This window comes from Erithacus rubecula (genome assembly GCF_903797595.1).
Source record: "Erithacus rubecula genome assembly, chromosome: 9".
In the NCBI taxonomy this organism is placed as follows: domain Eukaryota; kingdom Metazoa; phylum Chordata; class Aves; order Passeriformes; family Muscicapidae; genus Erithacus; species Erithacus rubecula.
Window position 1 is genome coordinate 34906501 of NC_136660.1, and position 21463 is coordinate 34927963.

Sequence of the window (21463 nt, forward strand, 5' to 3'; positions counted from 1 at the left end):
TAGTGGGTATGGATTGAATTCTCTGCTTGTTCTAGAACTGTTGTCTTTTCCCTTATTTTCCTTTAAAAAAGTTAATGGTTTCTTTTCAAATGCTGGTTGTCTCTCAACATCTACTTTCTTCTAACCTTCTAAACCCTGAAGCCAAGAGAACTGGAAATAAACTCCTTTCTGGTTGTACTGTATTGGTTGGGCAAATACTAAATAGTACTAAGGTGTAATGCTGGAAACAACAGTCAAAGTGTACTCCTTTGCCCAGTCTTTTCTACGTATTGTAGATCTTATTTAGATTTGCAAGTATTCCCTCATGGAAACTGGGGCAAATGAAATTCCTCTTTAAATTCCATTTTCTGTTTTTATATGTGACGTGTTGGTGCAGCCTTCACTTATAATTAGTCTCAAACTTCTTAAACTTGTGTGTATAATGAGCAAAGGATGTATTTAATTAAAGCATTGTTAAATTAAAAGGATTTTTTGTGATGTAGCACGCTATTCATTCCTGTCTTTCTCCAGTAACATCAAGAATAGTCACTTGAACTTAAAAATGAATCTGTTGTGTATTACAAAGCACCAAAATTGCAAATACAGAACTCTGCCCATGGCATAGGATTCAGTTGACTGATTTGTAAAGAAGCCTCTGCATTTTCAGATGATACATTGGTTAGGGTTGACTAGAGGAGAATAGTTTATTGTAAGGCTCTTAGAGTGGTCACCTAGTCCCACAGCCTGATGGTTCAGGACTGCCCAAAGCTAAAGCACACTATGGGCATTGTCAAATGCCTCCTGAATATTGACAGGCTTGGAGCACAAACACAACTTCAGGAGGCATGTTCCAGGGCTTGAATGCCACCATGTGACTTTGAATTTGTATGTCTCTTGTGCCCCTTCAATTCTCCCTGGCTGAGCAATGTGCAAAAATACCTGGCTTGGAGATGTAAAAGTTGTGTTTCTTTTATAACAGTCAGGCTTTTTGTGATGCTTCAGGCAGGAAAACTCTCTTAACTGTATCTAATGAGGCAAATGAGGCAAAGAAGATTGTTTTTAAAACTAGTCCTTGAGATGTGAGCTATATAGGCTCTTTTACAATGTCTTTCAGTTTGGTCTTCTAGATTCACAGTCAGAGCTCTGTGATGCATGGGATATATTACCTTCTATACCTTAGAGATGGTTAGTGCTGCTCAGATACTCCTGTTTCTCACTTTGTTTTGGTGAATTGAAAGTTAGCTTCTTGTTCCCAATTACTGGGAAATGTGTATTGTGAAAGGTTAGAAGTCTGAGTAAAACACTTAAAACTATTTTTTTTCCTTTCTTTATCCACAGATCTCCCTTGCCATAACCAAAGATTAAGAAATGAAAGCATCCGTTGTTGGAGCAACATTCCATTTATCACTGTGCCACTCAGCCGTGCACATGGGAAATCATTTGCACACCGCAGTGAGCTGAAGCATGCAAAACGGATTGTAGTAAAGCTGGGTAGTGCTGTTGTTACTCGAGGGGATGAGTGTGGCTTGGCCCTTGGGAGGCTGGCTTCCATTGTAGAGCAGGTAATTCTGTGACGGAGTATTTGTGTTAACTTCAGGTACTCAGTGATGGATGCTACAGAAGATTGTAGTAAAACATCATAAAATGTTGATACTCTTTAAAACAATGTGTTAGCCTTTCCCTTTTCAACCCCCTATGCTGCAGTACTATAAACCATGACATTCAGTAAATTGTTTTTTGAAGATGTGGTAGGTTAATTGTGACTATCAGCCAAGCATCCACACAGATTCTTGTTCGCTCCCTTCTCCTCTGCCCCACCACCAGTGGGATTGGGAAGAAAAATGGGTAGAGCAAAAGTAAGAAAAGTCATTGGTTGAAATAAAGATAGTTTAATAAATCAAGGAGAGGGGAAAAGAAATCAGTGATGGCAATCACTACCTTACTCAAGCAGACCAATGCCCTGCTAGTTCTTGAGTGGTGGCCACCTTGAAAGACAACCTCCTGCATTTTGCTATTCTGCAACTCTGTTACTGTGTGTGATGTTATCTGGTGTGGAAAATCCCTTTGGCCAGTTTAAGGTCAGCTGTCTCAAATGTGTCCTCTCTGAACTTTGTGCCCAGCTGCTAGCCTACCTGCTGGGATGGGACATAATGGAACAAGAAGAGCCTTGATGGCTGTAAAAGTGCTGCTCAGCATGGGGGAAAGATGAGGCATTGATGCTGTGCAAGCACTGTTTAGCAATAGGCAAAACACTGGAATGTTAACAAAACTGTTCTAGAACTGAAATCTAAAACACAATATCCTACAGACCCCTATAAAAAATTCCATCTTGACCAAACGCAGTATAGAGGGAGAGATTTGCACAGTGAGATATTTGTGCAATAAGTAAGACATGGCTAGGGCATTAGTTGTCTCCAGGGGGAAGGTGGCACTAAAGTATGCAAACTCTGCGAAATGAATCAACCGTTCTTAATCACCTGAGCATTTGCCGAGTTCCTCCAGAGAAAAGCCTGAAACCTCATTACTTGTAGGAAAAACTGATGGGATCAACTCAAGTATTTATTCTCCAAAAATGAGAGGGTTGTCTTGATGAGCACCGGACATGTCCTTCCTGGGAAGTAAAGTTAACATAATATATTCATGCAAGACATTTAGCTGTGGGGCTTTGAAAGGAATCTAGCCAGATACATGTAAGGAGGAAGTAATCAAAAGTGTTACTATTGAGAGCTGAGCTCTTCACTTCTAGAATTTGAAGTTACTGTGTAATGGTAGCTTTGGGAGTGGATGGATTGAAGCATTTTTCTGTAACAAAAGCTGGTATTGTGAAAAGAAGGTTTATGAGAAGTTATAAATTGCATGCAGTCCTTGGCATAGCTCCCAAGTGGCTAAGAAGGTGTGCAGAAATATCGTCAAGGGTGATTGCCTTGCTTTGTGCATCCATAGAGAAATCAAAATACTTGTGGTCAGCAGGAATTGGTGAGCAAAATGTTATAGTAGCCAGGACTGTCTTGCTATCACTGATCATATGCCGCACCCTATATTTTATTTCCTTTACTTACAGGTCTCAATGCTGCAAAATCAGGGCCGAGAGATGATGATTGTCACCAGTGGGGCTGTAGCTTTTGGAAAGCAGCGGTTGCGTCATGAGATCTTGCTTTCTCAGAGCGTGAGGCAAGCACTTCATTCAGGCCAGAGTCAGCTGAAAGATATGGTGAGAGGCTGGTGGCACTCCTACTTTTCCTTGAGTGTTGGGTACTGTCTCTTCAGGTCACTGCCTGACAACTGCTCTTTGTCTTTCTAGTCTATTCCAGTCTTGGAGGCCCGAGCCTGTGCAGCAGCTGGACAGAGTGGACTAATGGCTCTGTATGAAGCCATGTTTACACAGTACAGCATCTGTGCAGCTCAGGTAAGGCATTCCTTCTTTCCTAGACTAACTTGCTACTTTTGGAGCTTATTATTGTCACATAAATGGTAGCTTATACAAGAGTGCCTTGCTAAATATTTCTGAAACAGAGTTAGCTGTTGTCAAGATAAAATGAATATGCTTTTTCTTTTTGGAGTTCAGGTGTGTCATCTCTTTTATAGTGGGGAGGGTCTGTTGAGATCTCTTCACAAAAGCTGGTGGTCCAAAGTGAGGGTTTAAAAACCACGAGTGACTAAACTGCGACACATTCTGTAAAGCTGACAGAAGTGCATATCCACACTTCAGAACTTGCTGTCCATCTGCTCTTCTAACCTTTCCAACTTGTGGGTGATGGTATTCCTGGCCTGGGTCTTACACTAAAGACTGCAACTGTATCAGCTGAACTACTTTTAAACAGACTTTGCTTATCTTGGGTACTCTGAAAATATAGAATTGCTTTAATTGTAAGGCCTTATTCTTTTAGACGACACTATTAATGAATTTAGGAGCCTAGAATGAAATCTTCTTGGAGGAACTCCTTTACTGTAATATGGTAGAGCTCATATAGCCGAATTATTTATAATATAGCTGAAAATCACTACAGGTCATGCTGGATTGTAATCTTGTTCAGACCTGTAGACAACAATTATTCCTTTGATATAAAAGAATAAATTGCCTATGCCAAAAAAACTTAGCATACACATTGATTCCAAGTGCTCCTGTACATTTGAGTGGTAGAGTTGTTTGCTTAGTTTTGTAATGTCCATTGACAGAGTAAAAGCAAAAAAAAAAGTCTCTCCAGAGCAGATATTGAAGGTGGTTTTTGTTTGAAGCACTAAAACAAAGGGGTGCTATCTATGTTCAGGGGACAAGATTGTTTCAGAAGAGCAAGTGAGTTCTAGTGAGTAGAAGGAAGGTTGATGCAAAGCATCCCTTCTGCTTGCTATAAGTAGGAACATTAAAGTGGGAGAAAAAACTGGAAAGGCAGCATCTTGAGCAATCTGTTGAATTGTCTAGGGTCTTACTAGTTAGCATGATCATCCATGTTCTGATTACAATCATTTTTTCCAAGTTTGTTCTTGGAGTGTGTGACCTACCAGCTTGAGATAGGCTATTGCAGGTTTCAGTGGAATAAACCTGATAATAATCCAGAAAGAATATTTCTCAGTTTTATTCTATATCTTTTTAAATGTGGCTTTTGTTTCTTTAGTGATCCAAAAGGCATGACTGCTCTGTTATGATGTGTTAATACATAAGTTTATATGACGTTCTCATAGTTTCTTTCTTCCTTTTAGATTTTAGTCACCAATCTGGATTTCCACGATGAACAGAAGCGTCGCAACTTAAATGGAACATTACATGAGCTTTTAAGGATGAATATTGTCCCTATAATTAACACCAACGATGCAGTTGTTCCACCTCCAGAGCCAAACAGTGATCTGCAGGGGGTAAATGTGGGTGAAGTATTGCGGGGGTAGGGGTTGGGTCCTGCTTGCAGATGGTGCAGTGCTGATGTGTACTTGATTAATGCCATAACCAGGAACCTCTGAAGTCTACAGCAGAGAAATAAATATACAGAATTAGTGCATGGACAAGAGGATACTGGAAGACTGTGTTGACTTGTCCGCATTTGGCATGACACAGTGTTATGGCATGAAACCTGGACAAATATTGTCTCCTTTACCAAAAGCAAGCATGCCTCTGCAGGTCATGTAATCCAGCACTTCTTCTTAAAGCAGCGTCAGTTAGTGCCTCTTGCCCTCTCACTGGGCACTAAGGTGGAGAATGCAAGTACTGATGACACTGCTTGTCATTTGGGTACCACTTTACTGAAACATATGTACTTTTGAACAAAGATCACCTTTGAAGATTTTGGTGGGTGTGAAAAAAGCAGCTCAGAAGGACTTGTTAGTGCTGAGGTAGACAGCTTTTTTATGTTGGCACTAAATATTTTTTAGTTCCTCACACTATTCACTGCTTCTGATATGCATGTGTATTGCAGGTAATTAGCGTGAAGGATAATGACAGTCTGGCAGCACGACTGGCTGTGGAAATGAAAACTGATCTCCTGATTGTTCTTTCAGATGTAGAAGGTTTGTGAGTAATTTATTTCTGATTTTAGTGAAGCACATCAGATTGTCAAATCAACCTCTTTTCCTGTTTTACTGATCTCTTCAGTTCATCTCTTTTACAAAGACAATTGCAATGTACTACAGTAATTCCTTAAGGCCTATACCCAGTGTTGATGCTGTCTGACACACTGTTGAATCTGTATGGGGAGAGTGCATGTGAACCTGAGACCTGTTCCAGATCCCAGAATACCACATGTACTATAGTACTTCTGCTGGCTTCTCAGAGTTGTATGATAGTCAGGAATAGTATGCAGGATAAAAGCTGCATACTATGTGTCTTGAATCAGGAGTATAAACCAAGTACTATTCTATGATAGTTTGTTTCTTCTGGCAGCAGGTTTACATATTCTTTTAATCTTCTTCAGATGTGTTTCTTTTGGTAGATCTGGCTTTCAGCACGTGCTTCGGGTCCTGAGGAGGAAAGAGCTGTCTTTTATAAGCACAGTTTCTTTTAGTAGATTAAGCTGGTTTTCATGGTTAATTCTAATCAAAACGACTGTCTTGGAGCAACTCATGAAAGCAGTAATCAAAGGAGTTCATAAAAAATCCCAAAAACCAACATACCTGTCCTCCAATCTTATTAATTCAATGCAACAGCTTGTTTATGGAAAGGTGTCCTCTACTTCCCAGCCTATCAAGGGTGAGCACAGATAGACTGCACTTGTGCTCTCTAGTTTGTTGTGGCAGTATTTGTGCACATTCAGTATTTCTGGGAAGTGTAGCAGTAGAGTTCAAGTTTAATATGAAGTTTAATATAGTTAACCAAAGTGTCATTGAACTCCAAGTGTAGCGACATTAAATTACTTGATTTAAAAAAATGCTAGTAAAAGTATGTCTTTGTAGTGTTGTGTTCCTTCTTAGTATAATTCAGCAGTTACCCTTTTTACATGTTTCTGAATTGCCTGTTTTCTCACTGTGCAATCCACCATTCAAGAATATCATCCAAGTCTTTGGTGAGGAGGACTATTCTTTGCCAGTTCAGTTGGGGATTTGTGTATGTAAGCTCTGAGTTTGAGCATCTAAAAGCTGCAAACTGTCTGAAACCTCAACCAAATGTCATTACCTCCCAGCTCGCTTCTGCTATTCAGCATGTGGGTTTTTGGTTTGTTGTTTTTTAGGCTTTCAATATACCTTTTGGGTCTGCTAGTTAAGAATTTTGTGCTTTTAGTTCTACAGATAGAAGGGTTCAGTGGAAGTTTCGAATCTTCCTCCTAAGGGAGGATTCCTCCTGTTCCTGAAGCGGAGCACAGCTTTATAGCCTCATATTGATTGTTTTTTGTTGTTTGTTTGTTTTTCTTATTTTCATGGGTGAACTTTGGACATGAGGGTATATAACTGATTTTTATAATTTATTTCAGGACTCTTTGACAGCCCGCCAGGGTCTGATGACGCAAAGCTTATTGACATATTCTACCCAGGAGACCAGCAGTCTGTAACATTTGGAACCAAATCCCGAGTGGGAATGGGTGGCATGGAAGCCAAGGTAGAAATAAATATGGAACGTTTGCTTCATCATCGGGAAGGAAAAGGAGCTGCATGAGATGATTGTGCTTTGTCCTGCTATTCAGATGGATCTTGGCAGGCTGCAGGAATGGGCAGGCAGGAACCTTAGGAGTTCAGTAAAAGGAAATGCTGAGTCTTATGCCTAGGGACACTGGTATGGACTGGAGAATTGACTGCCTTGAACGCAGGTTCAGTGAAAAGGGCAAAAGGATTTTGGTAGACCCCAAATGGAATGTGCACCCGCAATATGGCCTTGGGGCAAAGCAGGCCAGCGATGTCCGGGGTTGTATGAAAAAGAACATAACCAGCAGGTGGACGAAAATTATTACTTTCATCTACTGAGCAGTAGTGAAACCACATCTGTAGAGTTGTGTCTGGTTCTAGACACTGCAATACAGGAGGGACATGGCATGCTACAGTGACACCAGCAGAGAGCCATGAATATGATTAAAGAGCTTCTTCACTGTCACACTAAGAGAGGCTGTGAGCTAGGATTGTTTACACTGGAAAAGAGAAGGTTTGGGTATAAGTAGCTGAAGGAAGAGTTTGGAGAAAGCAGAACCAGATTCTTCTCAGTGGTGTCCAGGGAACACACAAGAGGCCATGGACACAGAAAGAAATAGTGATTAAATTGAAATGTAAGAATTTTATAATGAGGTTGCGGAAGCACTGGAGCAGGTTACCAAGAGAGCCTGTGGATTCTCTGTTGGGAGATGTTCAAGACTGGAGGGTGTCTTGAGTAAGTTGCTCTAGTTGACCCTGCTTTGAGCAGGCAGTGGGACTATGTGATTTCCAGGGATCCTTTCCAGCCTCAGCTATTCTTTGAGTACCCTGAAATGGTATATGGCTTCCTTTTGCTTTACTTTTAGGTCCATCTGAATTGAAAAGAGCAAGTTAAGAATTACAGTCCAGTATATTTTAAAAGGTGACATGTGGAACTGTATTTTAGTGTTTTAAATTAAAATAAGAGTCAGTCCTCAATTCTTTCTTAAGTGATAATTCAAAGACTTTGGGAATTCCCATCTCTTAAATCTGATGTAGTACCTCCCTCTCCTTTGAGCTTGTACAATGTGCTTTTGAAGGATATATTGGTGGAGACCAAGGTACTCCAGTTTTTGAGTGAAAGATTAGTGAAGGTGGGAGGGCTAATGTGTTTTAGTGCTGTGTATAGTCAGGTGGTCTCAGTATTCATTGCTGTGAGTACATAAACGTGGGTGTGTTGTGCGATATCATATGTCTCTGAGGCTGACATACAAACTGCTGTAGTATTAAATGCTGCAGGTTTCCCTGGCATGTATCTGGAAAGTTGTCTGTAAAAAACAAAGCAGATCTTGATTAAGCAGGAAAATACCAAAATAAAATTCTTCATCAGTTATGTTATTGATTAATCCCTTTTCTGAAGAATCAGGTAAGGCACACTCTTTAAGTGCATGGACTGGAAGGAGGAGGCATTTGTAACTATGGGATGTACAAAGCTTATTCAGAAATTACTTTCCCTTATCTGGTTTCTAGGATAGTTTAAACAATTCCAGGTATTGAAGGTAAAGCTGCCAAGATCAGAGAGTACTTCTATTGTAAAAGTAATAATCAGTTAGAGTTACTTGGTGTCTTTTGAGTCACATAGAGGCAAATTCTGATGCAGGTGTTGTAACAAGTATTTGCTTACAGTTGAGAAGATAAGTGACATTTTTGAAAAATTGTAGCATCAATAACAGGAAACAGATGGTGGCTCAAAGAACAAATCCTGATTTTCAGGGTGAAATTTGAGCAATAATGAAGCAGCTGATGGTCTTTTGGTAGCCAAGTTTGATGTGGTAGGTCTATCTGCATTTGTGTCTCCTACTGACTGTGGACTGTAATACCAAATTGTAGAACAATATTAAGAAAGCATAGAAGTGAGTAAGCAGAGGAGCTTTTGCAGTTAAATAAATGACACATAATTAAGTGTAGTACTGGATAATATTGCCCATACCTTGATTGGCAAATGAAACTAAGAAAACTAGAAAACCACTGGCAGTACCTCTTCAGCAGGTAGCATCTGGTATTTGAGAGAAATAATATTCTGCTCAAAAATGTGCAAAGAGGCAAATTTTAGGACCAGTCAGCACACAAGGATTTCAAAGGACCCTTACTAATGAGCTAATCCTGATGTAAACTTAACATAATGTAGAAGGATTAAGCAAATGTCAGTATTCCAACACTGAAGTTCAGAGATTCCCAAAGTATGTTGACTGCTCTTTGAAAGTATAAGCAATCAATCTGGACATCAGAGTGGACCAAGAAGTCTTGTTGAGAGTGGTGATTCAAATAACTGGTGAATCTCTTGCAACTGGTTCTGTCCTTTCCTGTAGGTGAAAGCAGCTCTTTGGGCCCTGCAAGGAGGCACTTCAGTAGTGATTGCAAATGGAACCCACCCAAAGATCTCAGGTCATGTCATCACAGATATTGTAGAAGGGAAAAAAGTTGGAACATTTTTTTCAGAGGTAAAACCTGCAGGTGAGTATGGAGTTAATGTATACCTTGAGAGTTGTACAGATTTTCTGAAAAATTGGAATTAAAATTTGGTCAGAGCTGTGCAATAACTGCAAAACCACCCTCTGCTTGCAAAATGGATTTTGAAAGGTGTTTTCTAAAGTAGGGATAGAAACTGCTGAATTCCCTGCTCTTCTTCACTCCAGCTGATAAACTGGTGCATCAGATTTGCATTTGAAGAATGCACTGAGTAGAGTAGAAGTTTTGCCTTTTGTAGTCTTATGAGTTATCATCAAGTATCTATGATTTCAGTGTGAAAATATGGATATAGAATGTGCTGCTGAACTACAGTAGTCTTTAGGTTTGTTTTTTGTCATTAATTTCTTTTACGACTCAATCTTCTGTTACGGTAGGTAGGACTGTTTTCCTGCCACTGCATTGCTGGAACTGTGTAATAATTGTTGGATAAAATCAGACCAATGATCTATCACCTTAGCAGAATAGATACTGGAGTGATACTTTTGACTTCCACTTCAAGCCAAGTCAATTTCTTTGTGTATAGTAATCCTTAATGGATTTTTTTGTATAAATATGTGAAATCATCTTTGAATGCACTAGGTGTCCATGTCCTCAAGTGCCTTTTTGGTTAGCCCCACTATAAAGCTGGTATCAGCAGTAAAGCTTTTAATCTTGTGATCCCATTCCGAGTCACAAATATGGTGAGTAGCTAAAGTCCGTCCCTGTGGACTGTCAGCTGGATACTTGAACTTTTCAGTTTGCCTCTTTTCTTTCAGTGTCCTACTATGCCCTAGAGACTGAGCTATTCTGTTGTTCTTTTGTCCTTTGTCAAGCCATTTTGATACATGCTGCACACTTGCTGTGACATGAAGACAGAATCTTTGTGGTGATTCTTTATGTAGGGACAATAACAGTATTTTTGTGTCAGGTACAGACTTTTCTGTCTGAGAGTACCACATTTTACTTGAATTTGTCTGTTAAAAACTGTACAGCTTTCATGTTCTGAACAAAGAATTGGAAGATGAACAGGCTAGTGCTCACTTCTGCCTATGCTATTACTTTCTCAGCGTAGGATATTTTTGGGTTTTTTTGCAGGCCCTACTGTAGAACAGCAGGCTGAAATGGCTCGAGCTGGTGGCAGGACCTTGGCGGCTCTACAGCCTGAGCAGGTGACAGAACAATATGGATAAATTTTTAATAATGTGCATGCATGGCAAGTTTTACAACACAGACTTATAAATAAGTGGGCCCCTTGGGACAAGAATCTGTTATTTCTGTGCCAAATCCATTGTTTGTATTGTAGCTTGCTTAAAGATGAGAAAAGCAATAAAAAATTGTGTTCCTTGGGGCTGTGAAGTAATATGGGCTTTCATGTGGGGTTTATAAAAATTTTGATCACATCAAGTAGCACACAGAAGTGAATTGTGATCAGAGCTGCTGAAGAATTGACTGGAATAAATTGGTCCATTCATACCAGTGTAGAGTTTAGCATACAACATGTGTACAAAAGTGGAGCTGTGGGCAATTACTACTCTGCAGCTGCATGGGTATGATGTGGTACAAGGTCCTCTTGAAGGACGTGAGTTTGGTGAAGAAGACTAGGCAAAGAAAGCAAGATAATTAAAAGCAAGGTAAAGGCTGAAGTGTTCGGTCTTCTTTTTCAGTGTGATACAGGCTGGAAAAATCAGCTGGCCAAGTATTGGGAGAGTTAAGGTAGTGAGAGGATGTGGTCAGCATGAATGAACTGTAGGAACTAGATGTCAAACAGCATGGACTTTGAATAAGAAGTCAGTTCAGAAACTGTTTTCTCTTTCAGAGAGCAGAGATTATTTATCGTCTTGCTGATTTACTAACGGACCAGAGAGAAGAAATTCTCTTGGCAAACAAAAAGGACTTAGAGGAGGCTGAAAATAAAGGTACTGTTTCAAATCCTTCCATAGTAATACTATCATCTTGGTTGTCTCTGGGCCTCAAGATAAATGAGCAGAACTAGAACTTCTGTCACCTGGGATTGGGCAATATGACCAACACACATTATTGAACCCAGGACTTTGAGAGCTTGTCAGTGTAAACAGCTGGAGCCTCCTTCATTGCATAAAACAGATGCTTTTATCAGAGAAGGTACTGAGGCAGTGTAAAACACCAAGTGGTGTATTGTAAAAATAAAAACAAAAAAAAAAAACACTGAAAAGAATGGAACAAATATCTCTGTTACTGTTATGCATAAAGTGAGTATTTTCTGGGCTGGTTACTGTAATGTTTGGTTCCTGAAGGGAAGACTATCATCTCTACACTTAAATTAATGTTCTCCAAAGCATCAGTTGCCCCCTTCTGAATGAGGAAAGTTCTTTTTAGGTGGCTCAGGTGAGACCCATTCTTCTGTGTTAGACTGATGCATTCATTGAGAAGCTGGAATTGAGATGTGTTGGCATAGCAAATACGTGAATTGTAATACTCTGTGGAATGCACCACTGACTAGAGTATTTGAGGGGACATTGCTGGGTTAACTCACTGTTTGAACATTTTCAGACTAGAAAGTTCGAGTTCTTCTTGCCCAGTCTGCACAGAAAATGCTACGCATGTGTCAGCGCTTTGCTGTTTCTGTTGGTAAGACAGAAATACGAAATTACTGCCTGGACCTTCCAGAAATACTGCAAGGGTAGAAATTTATAAGAGACTCAGTCATGCATTCAGTACATGAAATAGGACAAACCTTATATTTCTGGATGTTGGTGGTTTGTGTGGTTGCTTCATGTACAAAGCTCTTAAACCTTGTTAATTGAAAATGTGGTGCATGAAATTGTCATCATATTTGAGGGGTTTTATTCTGACTACCAGACTTGATGCTGTGCATTTTTAATCTCAGATTACTTGCTAGGGTGTGGGAAATACCTTAATTTTCTTTAGGTACAGCACTCCTTTAAGTCACGTCTGCTTGAGGTCTGATTGGAAGACCAATCTATGCTCAGCACAGGTTTTTCTTTCTTACAGGGAGATTAGCACTCCCTTTGTTGAAACGCCTCAGTCTGTCTACTTCGAAGCTGAACAGCTTGGCCATTGGTCTGCGTCAGATTGCAGCATCCTCGCAGGACAGCGTCGGCCGTGTAATTCGACGAACTCGAATAGCAAAAGACCTGGACTTGGAGCAGGTGACAGTGCCGATTGGTGTCCTTCTTGTGATCTTTGAATCTCGTCCTGACTGTCTTCCACAGGTTTGTAAGGAAGGTAGATTACACTCTTGGGTATTTCTGTTGGCGAGCAAGCAGGAGACTACAAAAAGTACTGTTTCAAAGGACTCTTGCTTGGATTTATCTACAATTAATTGTGTTGGTGTCCCTATTTTTTATGCAGAGATGTTTTCAGAGCTTGTTTCTGCAGTGTTAATAATTTGTCTTATGCCAGGAACAAGGCAGGTATGTTAAGGGCAACTGCCTTCCCTTTCAGCACTGTGTGGTAAGTAAATGCTGTTATCAAATGCATGAAAATATGGGTGCTGAACTAATGTTGCAGGGGCAACATTGGTCTTACTTTCTAACTCCCAACTACTTTACTGAGCAACTGAAGTAGATTTTAAAATGAAAGCAAAAAAAAAACCAAACCATGATTAGCAGCGTTTCTTCCCACAATTAATGTTAGTTATCTAAGAAGCTTGACTGAGGAGTTCTCTAGTGTATGAGCAGGTGTTTGAGTAGAAAGTAGTGGTTACAGCCACTTCAAGAAGATGTAAGGCTCAACCAGTGGAGAGCTTTGTCTTTCATGACAGGTTTTTGTGAGTAGTCCCTATTTCACAGTGAAAAGGAGTATGCTGCAAGAAAAGCTCCTGTGAAACAAAAAGGTACTAGTCTCCCTTGACTACCAGCTCTGTTTGTTGCAGATAACCAGTATGGTACCTTTTTGAATTTGCATCTGTCTTTCTAGACTTCAACCTAGATCTCTTGCCTTGCATAGCTGATATCTATCTCTTTCTCTTGGCTACATCTTATCAGCAGACTGACTCCTGCTGACTTCCCTGCCCTCTTTTTCCCTGCTTTGTTTTACAGCCTTAGGATAGCTTGACTTGGTAGTTGTTTTGCTTCTTGCCAACCTCCTGTCCTCATACTCACATCTGGCTTCCTGATGAAATTTCAGAGGGTCATCTTTGATAACTCTGCATTTGAAGTGCGTGATTTCTGTCCCATCCTGTACCTGATAGTAGGAGGGTTTCTGATTGAGAGGAGCAGTTCCCTCCTCTTAGTTTACTACTGCATCTCATGCTTGGTTGGGTTAAGATTGAATAAGTGAGCATATATGAAAAACATGTTTGCCTCTAATACAGGGTGAAATTGCAAGCATCCTTCAGAGACTGTTTTGTATAGATTCCACCAAATCCAGTTGTTGCTCTGAAGTATAGTCATGTTTTACTGGTCGTTGAGACTGAACTATTTTGAAACCCCTTATCTTGTGTTCTACTTTTAATCACACAAGTTTTTGATTTTTGTGTCTTAATTTTTGGTATTTTTTTCTTTTCATTTTTTCTAACTATGTCAAAACCTTTATTTTAATCGTACACCTCATTACTTAAATAAGCTTAATTGTTTAGTTTTCCTTTGTGATACTGATCTGGAGGGGCAGATACTTAGAATGTACTTTTGAAATGCAATCAAATGGCTTTTTAATGTCTAGTTATATAACTTAAAAAGACATACAATAGTTATGTAAGGCAGACTTCCCAGACGGTTATACTTCATTGTGTTTATCTGAAGTGTTTCTTATTTTTCACTATTATTTTCAAATGAGGTAGAATACCAAGCATTGTGATTATTATTACCCGTTTGATACTAGAAGGGGAAAGATTATCTGGCTGGTTATTTAATGAACCAGAATCTAGAATGTGCCACCAAGCTAAGTTCTTGTTAGGTGTGAGCCTGGCTAATTTTGGCATCGACATCTCAATAACATACAGCAGGTACTCCAATGAGTGTAGGTTTGATGATGATATATACAGGTGGTGATAATGATATGTATAGTCTTTCCGAGAAGATAGTAATACAGCAAAATAACTTAAAATACTAAGTTTATTTATTCTAGAGGTTTTGGAGAGGAGGCAATTTTGTTTTCTAAAGGAGTGCATGCTTTTAAACTTTTTTTTAAATAGGTGGAAAAATTGTGAGGCCATTGTGAATGAAGTTGGGATGATGAATACAAAAAAGGATACAAAAGTAAAATAGGTTTAGAAAAAGAGCTTTATTGTGTCTGACATACTCCGAGGTAGAAAAGAGCAAAACCTCTTGCATTGCTGGACTTAAATGGTGAAATCTGACACCTTAAACAGAAGGGCAGCAGTATCTATTGGTTTCTTCTGGTGATAAACATGGAAGCAAAGATGGTGCTGGGCCTATTGTCTCAAAAATTTTTTTTCTCCACACTTAGAGCAAGTATTACCTATTTATGATTGCTGTTTTAGACAGCATGATGAAAATGTTTTTCCTTCCTATAGAAAGAACACATTCTCTGCTGGAATGGTTATGGACAAGAGTCCTTGCTCCTAAAATTATTCTCCTTGGAGTAATTGCACACACAGGGATCCAATTAATATGAAGCCCTATGTCCATAGTTTCCTCTGACTTGTTCACTGTAGTCTTCCCGTGGCAGTAGTACTCTGAAAACTCAAGTTTGCTCCTGAAACTAGCACATTTAATTTCTGGAGTTAAATGTGCTGCTACTTGTAATGGTTTTTTGGAGTCATGAAAAGAAAACTGTAGATTAATATTGAGTAAATTTTTAAAATCCTGCTTTTATTTTCTGTTATTGGGTGTTATTCTGACAGAAGACCCAGGTTACATTTAAGGGTTTATTTTAATAAACTCCTTTGACAGGTGTCTGCTTTGGCCATAGCCAGTGGAAATGGCTTACTACTTAAGGGAGGGAAAGAGGCAACACATAGCAATCAAATCCTTCATCGTCTGACACAAGAAGCACTCTCTATTCATGGAGTCAGAGATGCAGTGCAACTGGTAAGTGCATAGAGTTAAATAAACTTTTTCTTTGCTATAGTATGTATAAAAAGTGTGGGCAAAACTTGAGAGTTCAAACTGTGTACCCTTTGTATTGCAACTACCCCAGGTGAACACAAGAGAGGAAGTAGAAGATCTCTGCCGTTTGGATAAGCTGATAGATCTCATCATTCCACGTGGTTCATCACAGTTAGTCAGAAACATCCAAAAAGCTGCTAAGGGAATCCCAGTGATGGGACACAGTGAAGGGATCTGTCATGTCTATGTTGACACGGATGCCAGTGTTGAGAAGGTCACACGAATAAGTAAGCTGTGGGAGGGCGACTTGAATCTCATGGGTATAATTGAACTTTGGAGTATGCGATGTAGTTATGGTAATTTATAATTTATATAATATCCAAAATCTTTGTTGTAAATGTTATATAACCAATTATCTACTCTTAAACCTCAGTCAGAGACTCAAAGTGTGAATATCCTGCTGCCTGTAATGCTCTGGAAACTCTCTTAATTCATCGAGACTTGCTGAGAACCCCGTTGTTCGATCAGATCATAGACATGTTGAGAGTAGAACAGGTTAGTCCCTCATACTTGTGTTTTGTTTTGTGGTTTTTGTCTGTTTTTATTTCAAAAATTTTAGAAGCATTTGGTCTGGGTGATGTAGCCCTGTTCACACAGCATAATTTTTTCGTTACCCAAATATGTCTTTGTACATGTCAGTGAACTTTGCTTCTCCACACAGCATCAAGTGTTCCTGTAGAAATGATCTGGAAGCATCTTATTCAGTAACAGCTACAGGCTGGGTATCTTTGCTATATACTTCCTTGTATATAACAAAAATGATCTTCTGCCATAAAAGCATATACACAACCCTTTCTCTACCCTTTCAAATTCAGCCAGATGCAAAGCCTCATCTTTCTGAATCTATTCATTTAGCTTCTTACCCAAGTGAATTCCCTTTTATATCCTTTCTGCATTTGCTTCATACATGTGTTTTAAAAATTTTCTCTTGCATGCCCCTTATTCCCACCCATTTTCCCTCCTCATTTGTCAAAGCTTATCAAAAGGCCAGTGTACTAATTAGTTGTCTAGACACAAGCAATGTTTTTTCAGTAAAGGTAGCAGAGATGTATCAGGAAGAAGTGAACTGCACGTGAATCAAGGGTTTTCACACAGTGCTACGTATTTGACAAATAGAGTGCGCAGGCAGTGATTAATGCAGGATAGAGAGGTCATACGTTTTGATGATGTTAAAAGGGTTATAGTAAAAGAAGCTGCTGAGTAGTCAAGGAGCCAGTTCTCAATGTTTGGGGCTTTCTAATGTCTTATTTAGTTGTTTCTTGGGAAGGGTAGAGTGCAGGCTAGATGTTTGTATTTTAGGTGAAAGGAATATGAGTACTAGTGCATTTCTATCTCTAATCCTAACCCATCTCTTTATACAGTGGGGACGATATTACCTCTGTCTAATCTGACCTGACAACAGGAAACATGCAAATATTGGGCAGGATTATGCAATTAAAGTAATTTGTAGTTGTATAAGAAAATGCTGGTTTTCAGGTATCGTCTGAAAAGCCTTCACATTTAGTAGACTTATGCCTTATTTCCCATTTATGCTTATCTTGTCAAAATTTGTGTTTAATTTGCATCAAATTTCTGTGCTGTATCTGTTCAAAATTATCTCTCATTGTTTAGGTGTTTTGGCAGAGGTTGATAATGTGTTAAAATCTTTATAAGAAATGAAAAATACCTGTGTGAGTTTTTTTTTTTTGTTTTGGACCCAGTAACTCCTTTGTGTCTGAGATGTGCTTCTGAGAGGGCTGGTATCAATTTATAAAGTAAAAGGATAAAACTCATCCAAGATCTTAAGACTTCTCTAGGTGCAAACTTGGAAGCATTCCTTTCATTATTCTCTGCATTGCAGTTGCTGTCTTAAAGGCTGGCACAAGCTGTTTTCGTAGCAGTACTGGCTAGGACTGTACTGGCCTTTTCTGCCTGGTGACTAAGCAATGCAATTGCTTTAAATAATTTTAAGTGAATCCTGAATTAGGATCTTGTCATGGTAGGTAGCCATCTTAGCATGTCAGTTATTGTATCTTGTAGCTAATTCACCTATGTGCCAAGTTTCCCAAAGTATAGGTGTATTTTTCTTGCACTGCCTGCATGTTGTGGATTAACTCCACTCATTAGTGAAGCACCATCCAGCTGCCTGCTTACTCTCCCCTGTTCCAACTGGGACAGGAGGAGAAAATTAGAGTAAAAGCAAGGAACCTTGGCAATTGAAAGACAGCTTGATAAGTGAAGGAAAGAGGAAGAAGAAAGGGGACAAAGAGGAAGAAACAACCCAGTAAAAAAGTAAACCTCAGAACTAAAAACCCACTAGGCCCTCAAAACACCCACAAGGCAAAGCTAATTACTTGCTGTCTGCCACAAAACAGCCAATGCCCAGCCAATCTCTTGAGCAATGGCTACCTTCTTCAAAAACCCTCTCCCCTCAGTTTGTATTGCTGCACATGACATTATATGGCATGGAACACCCCTTTGGTCAGTTCTGGTCAACTGTGTCCCCTCCCAACTTCCTGCACACTCCCAGTCTTCTTGCTAGGGGCACAGAGATGGAGCAGGGGGGACGAGACAACCTTTATGCTGTGCAAGCTCTGTTGAGCAGCAGCCAAAACATTGGTGTGTTTTTAACACTGTTTTAGTCAGAAGTTCAAAACACAGCACCACCGGGACTGCTATCCATCCCATATTGAGTACAAGAAGCTACATTTTCATCTGAAAGGCTCTGGTATGGTCAGTAGCCACAAAGAAATTGTTTCTGGTGTTGCAGGTGAAGATTCATGCTGGCCCAAAGTTCGCATCGTACTTGACATTCAGTCCTTCGGAAGTGAAATCTCTGCGCACAGAGTATGGGGACCTGGAGTGCTGCATTGAGGTGGTAGACAGTGTTCAAGAGGCTGTTGAACATATCCACAAATATGGAAGTTCCCATACGGATGTTATTATCACAGAGAATGGTTAGTGACCAGGCTCCTTCTTCAAGCTGCTGTTTTGGTTTGGCTGTTAATTCCTGGTGTTAGTGCAACATTGTAGTAGTTTTTCTCTTGGGTCTGTACCAGTTCAAAAACCTTACTGGAGCTGTGCCAAGACAACAGTTGACTCTCCAACCAAACCAAGCTGAGAACTTCTGAGAATCAGCTGCAGTTAAGGTCATGTTGATCTGTGGCTGGCCAGTGTGAGTCAAGTAGGCTTCTGTTTCTATACTTTTTGCTGAGCTTAAATGCATGTCACTAAAAGGCATGCATTCGATACCATAACCACTGCCACAGGACCTGGTGAACTATACTGGATTTATACTGGAAATAGAGTTGCTCTTGAAAGTCTGTCTTGTTGCTAAGGGCTACTGACCTCCAAGTTCACACTCTTGCATGTGGCATTTCTACATCATAGTTCTCAAATATTACCTGCAATAGGAATTGAGTTTAGGATTCCTCAGTATTTGGAATAATTCCATGTTTGAGACTAATGGAGAGCTGACTGTAGCTTAAGTGTCTCAATTTGAATGACAAACGCTGTGTGGGGCAGCTGTTCTTTCTTGTCAGTCATGCAACTAAATCTCTCTTTGACGAAACAATAGAGTTGGAATTAGACATCTTTTTGCTTTTTCTAATCTTTGTGAGCTTCTTCTAGGATTTGCAATTGTATCTAGTTGGTAAGTATACTAGGAGGAAGGTAAAAATGAGCGTGGCTTAGCCCAGGCTGTTGAAATACTGTCTGATAAGGTCTGAAAGTTGTATTGTTACATATGTTCACTGTTTTATGCTGTTTTTATTGGAACACTTGATCTGTCTGTATGTAATGGATTTTATTGTTGTCTCTGCCTCTTTTGCAGAGAAAACAGCAGAGTTCTTCCTCCAGCACGTGGACAGTGCTTGTGTTTTCTGGAATGCCAGTACCCGATTCTCTGATGGCTATAGGTTTGGACTTGGTAAGAGGGAAGATACTGCAAGGTTGTGATTGCAGAATTTTCTGTTGTGTGAAAAATGTGGCAGTATGAACCCTGAAAGACGGGATTATTCTCTTACCTTACTGTCTAATAAAAGGCTTTCAGGAAAGGTACCTGTATGAAAAGTTGAAGCCTTTGAAGCTCTATTCAATTGCAGTAAAGTATGCTGCATGCGTATAGTGATAGAACAATGCAATATAGGATGTGAAACTGCAGAACATATTTTCTTTCGTTTCTCTTTCTAATGATGCTCTAAAGAATGTGATGTTTTAGTCCTGCTGGGCAGATTGAAATACTGTCCAGTGTGCAGAGTTAAGGAATGGAGGGCAGGAACCAAACTGAGTATCAACTGATTAAATAAACAGGTGCACCTACTGTGAATTGTGGAAGGCAAGGGAAACACTCCTTGATGAGGTAGAAATCAGAAGTCTCCACTAAACGTTATTACTTTGTCAGCTTGAGCAGTGTGACTAAAAAATTCCAGTTGTCTTCCAAAATCTCTTTAATGTGATGAAAAAGGACATAAGATCATAATCTTTACTAGTTTAGTTTTTTTCTTTTTTTAAAGATTATGCTCTGAGATCACTCTAAAAGCAATGTAAGAGATACCTCCCTCTCTCTTGCATCTTTCTTTCTGAAAGTAACTGTAGCAGCCAGAAGTATAAACATTACAATTTATAATTAATAGTTAATCTCTTCAAATGGAACTGTTATTTGTAGAGGAGCAGAGATTTGCAAGTCTCTGAAAGGCAGGCAACTTTTTTACTTAGAGGTGCAAAAACATTTAGTATTATGTGAACATCATCAGAAGATTAACTGTCTTTATCTTGGGTGTTTCCTACAGGTGCTGAAGTGGGAATTAGTACTTCACGTATCCATGCACGTGGACCAGTAGGAATTGAAGGACTCTTAACTACGAAGTGGTTGCTGAGGGGGAACAATCATGTTGTTTCTGACTTTTCAGAGCATGGGAGCATGAAGTATCTTCATGAAAGCCTCCCTCTCCCTCAGAGAAATGCCAACTAAAAACACTGGGGAGACAACTCAGGGGTATTATTATTTCCTGAAGATGTTCAGGCTTCAGGATAATCTCTGGTGAAGGAGTTAGTTTTTCATCTTCAGAAACATATCCTTGGTCATTTTGCAGTAGAATGAATTCAAAATGATCCCATCAGTGAGAAATTCCCCACCTTTTCAGTTTCCTTAGACCGAATCTGCAAACTGACTTCACTTCTCCCAAAGACAGATTTTTTTGAAATCATACAGGTAACATAAGGAAGGATTTCAGTATTGACTACATTCCTTTTTTATCCCAGTTCTCCCTGTAGCAAATATGTTTGATGGTAGATGGAGCTTAATCTTTTTTTTTTTCCTTAGTTTTGTTTTATTCAAATATCTGTTCTGGAGAACAGACTCAGTAGTTTTGTATTTGAGGGGTTTATTTCCTTCTGTCTAAGGATCATGGCATCTTTTGAGGGCCAGAAAGCTTTATGCTTAATTTCTTGGCATTTGATCATTCTTGAGATTGGGGGGCAGATGTTCCAAATGTATAGTAAGCTTTTGACCAAGAGACCTTTTATATCTACTTCTTTGTATTGTTGACTATTGTAGATAAATAATTGTTTACTACATTAATTTTGTTACTTACTTGTATCAAAGATTTATTTTTCTTTGGTTTTATATAAAAGTTACTCCAAGAGCACTTGGGTGATGGCTTGTCGAGATTGAAGCTCTCCACCTGCACTGATGCTCGCCGTGCTGTGCGGCAGCCCCACCGCACGGCTGGCGGCCAGAGCTCCCTGCTGGCTGCAGGAGCCCTCGGGTCGGTGCTGCCGGCGGGTCCTGCTGTGCTACCGCTCTCTCGTTCTGCCGTTTCCCTTCCTGCCCACTGCTCACCACTGCTGTCCTGCCATAGGTGGTGGACATGCTGTGCTTGGGATGCAGTGCTGTTGCACCCCTT

General features: G+C 39.7%; 1 protein-coding gene across 5 annotated transcripts in view; it reads left to right on the forward strand.

Moving 5' to 3' along the window:
* ALDH18A1 (aldehyde dehydrogenase 18 family member A1) overlaps positions 1-21216 on the forward strand; it is a 31585-nt gene extending 10369 nt beyond the window's left edge. For 3 of the 5 annotated variants that reach the window (XM_079312322.1, XM_079312324.1, XM_079312321.1), the window contains 16 exons: positions 1318-1541; positions 3041-3190; positions 3281-3385; positions 4678-4836; positions 5385-5475; positions 6873-6997; positions 9369-9513; positions 10603-10676; positions 11324-11423; positions 12499-12719; positions 15363-15500; positions 15610-15805; positions 15952-16073; positions 18328-18514; positions 19390-19485; positions 20348-21216. In XM_079312322.1, coding sequence (XP_079168448.1) covers positions 1318-1541; positions 3041-3190; positions 3281-3385; positions 4678-4836; positions 5385-5475; positions 6873-6997; positions 9369-9513; positions 10603-10676; positions 11324-11423; positions 12499-12719; positions 15363-15500; positions 15610-15805; positions 15952-16073; positions 18328-18514; positions 19390-19485; positions 20348-20529 — 2315 coding nt within the window. In that variant the 3' untranslated portion in view covers positions 20530-21216. The remainder of the gene's footprint in view (positions 1-1317; positions 1542-3040; positions 3191-3280; positions 3386-4677; positions 4837-5384; positions 5476-6872; positions 6998-9368; positions 9514-10602; positions 10677-11323; positions 11424-12498; positions 12720-15362; positions 15501-15609; positions 15806-15951; positions 16074-18327; positions 18515-19389; positions 19486-20347) is intronic. The other 2 variants (XM_079312323.1, XM_079312320.1) reach the window with 1 other exon arrangement.
* Positions 21217-21463: the final 247 nt, after the last annotated feature.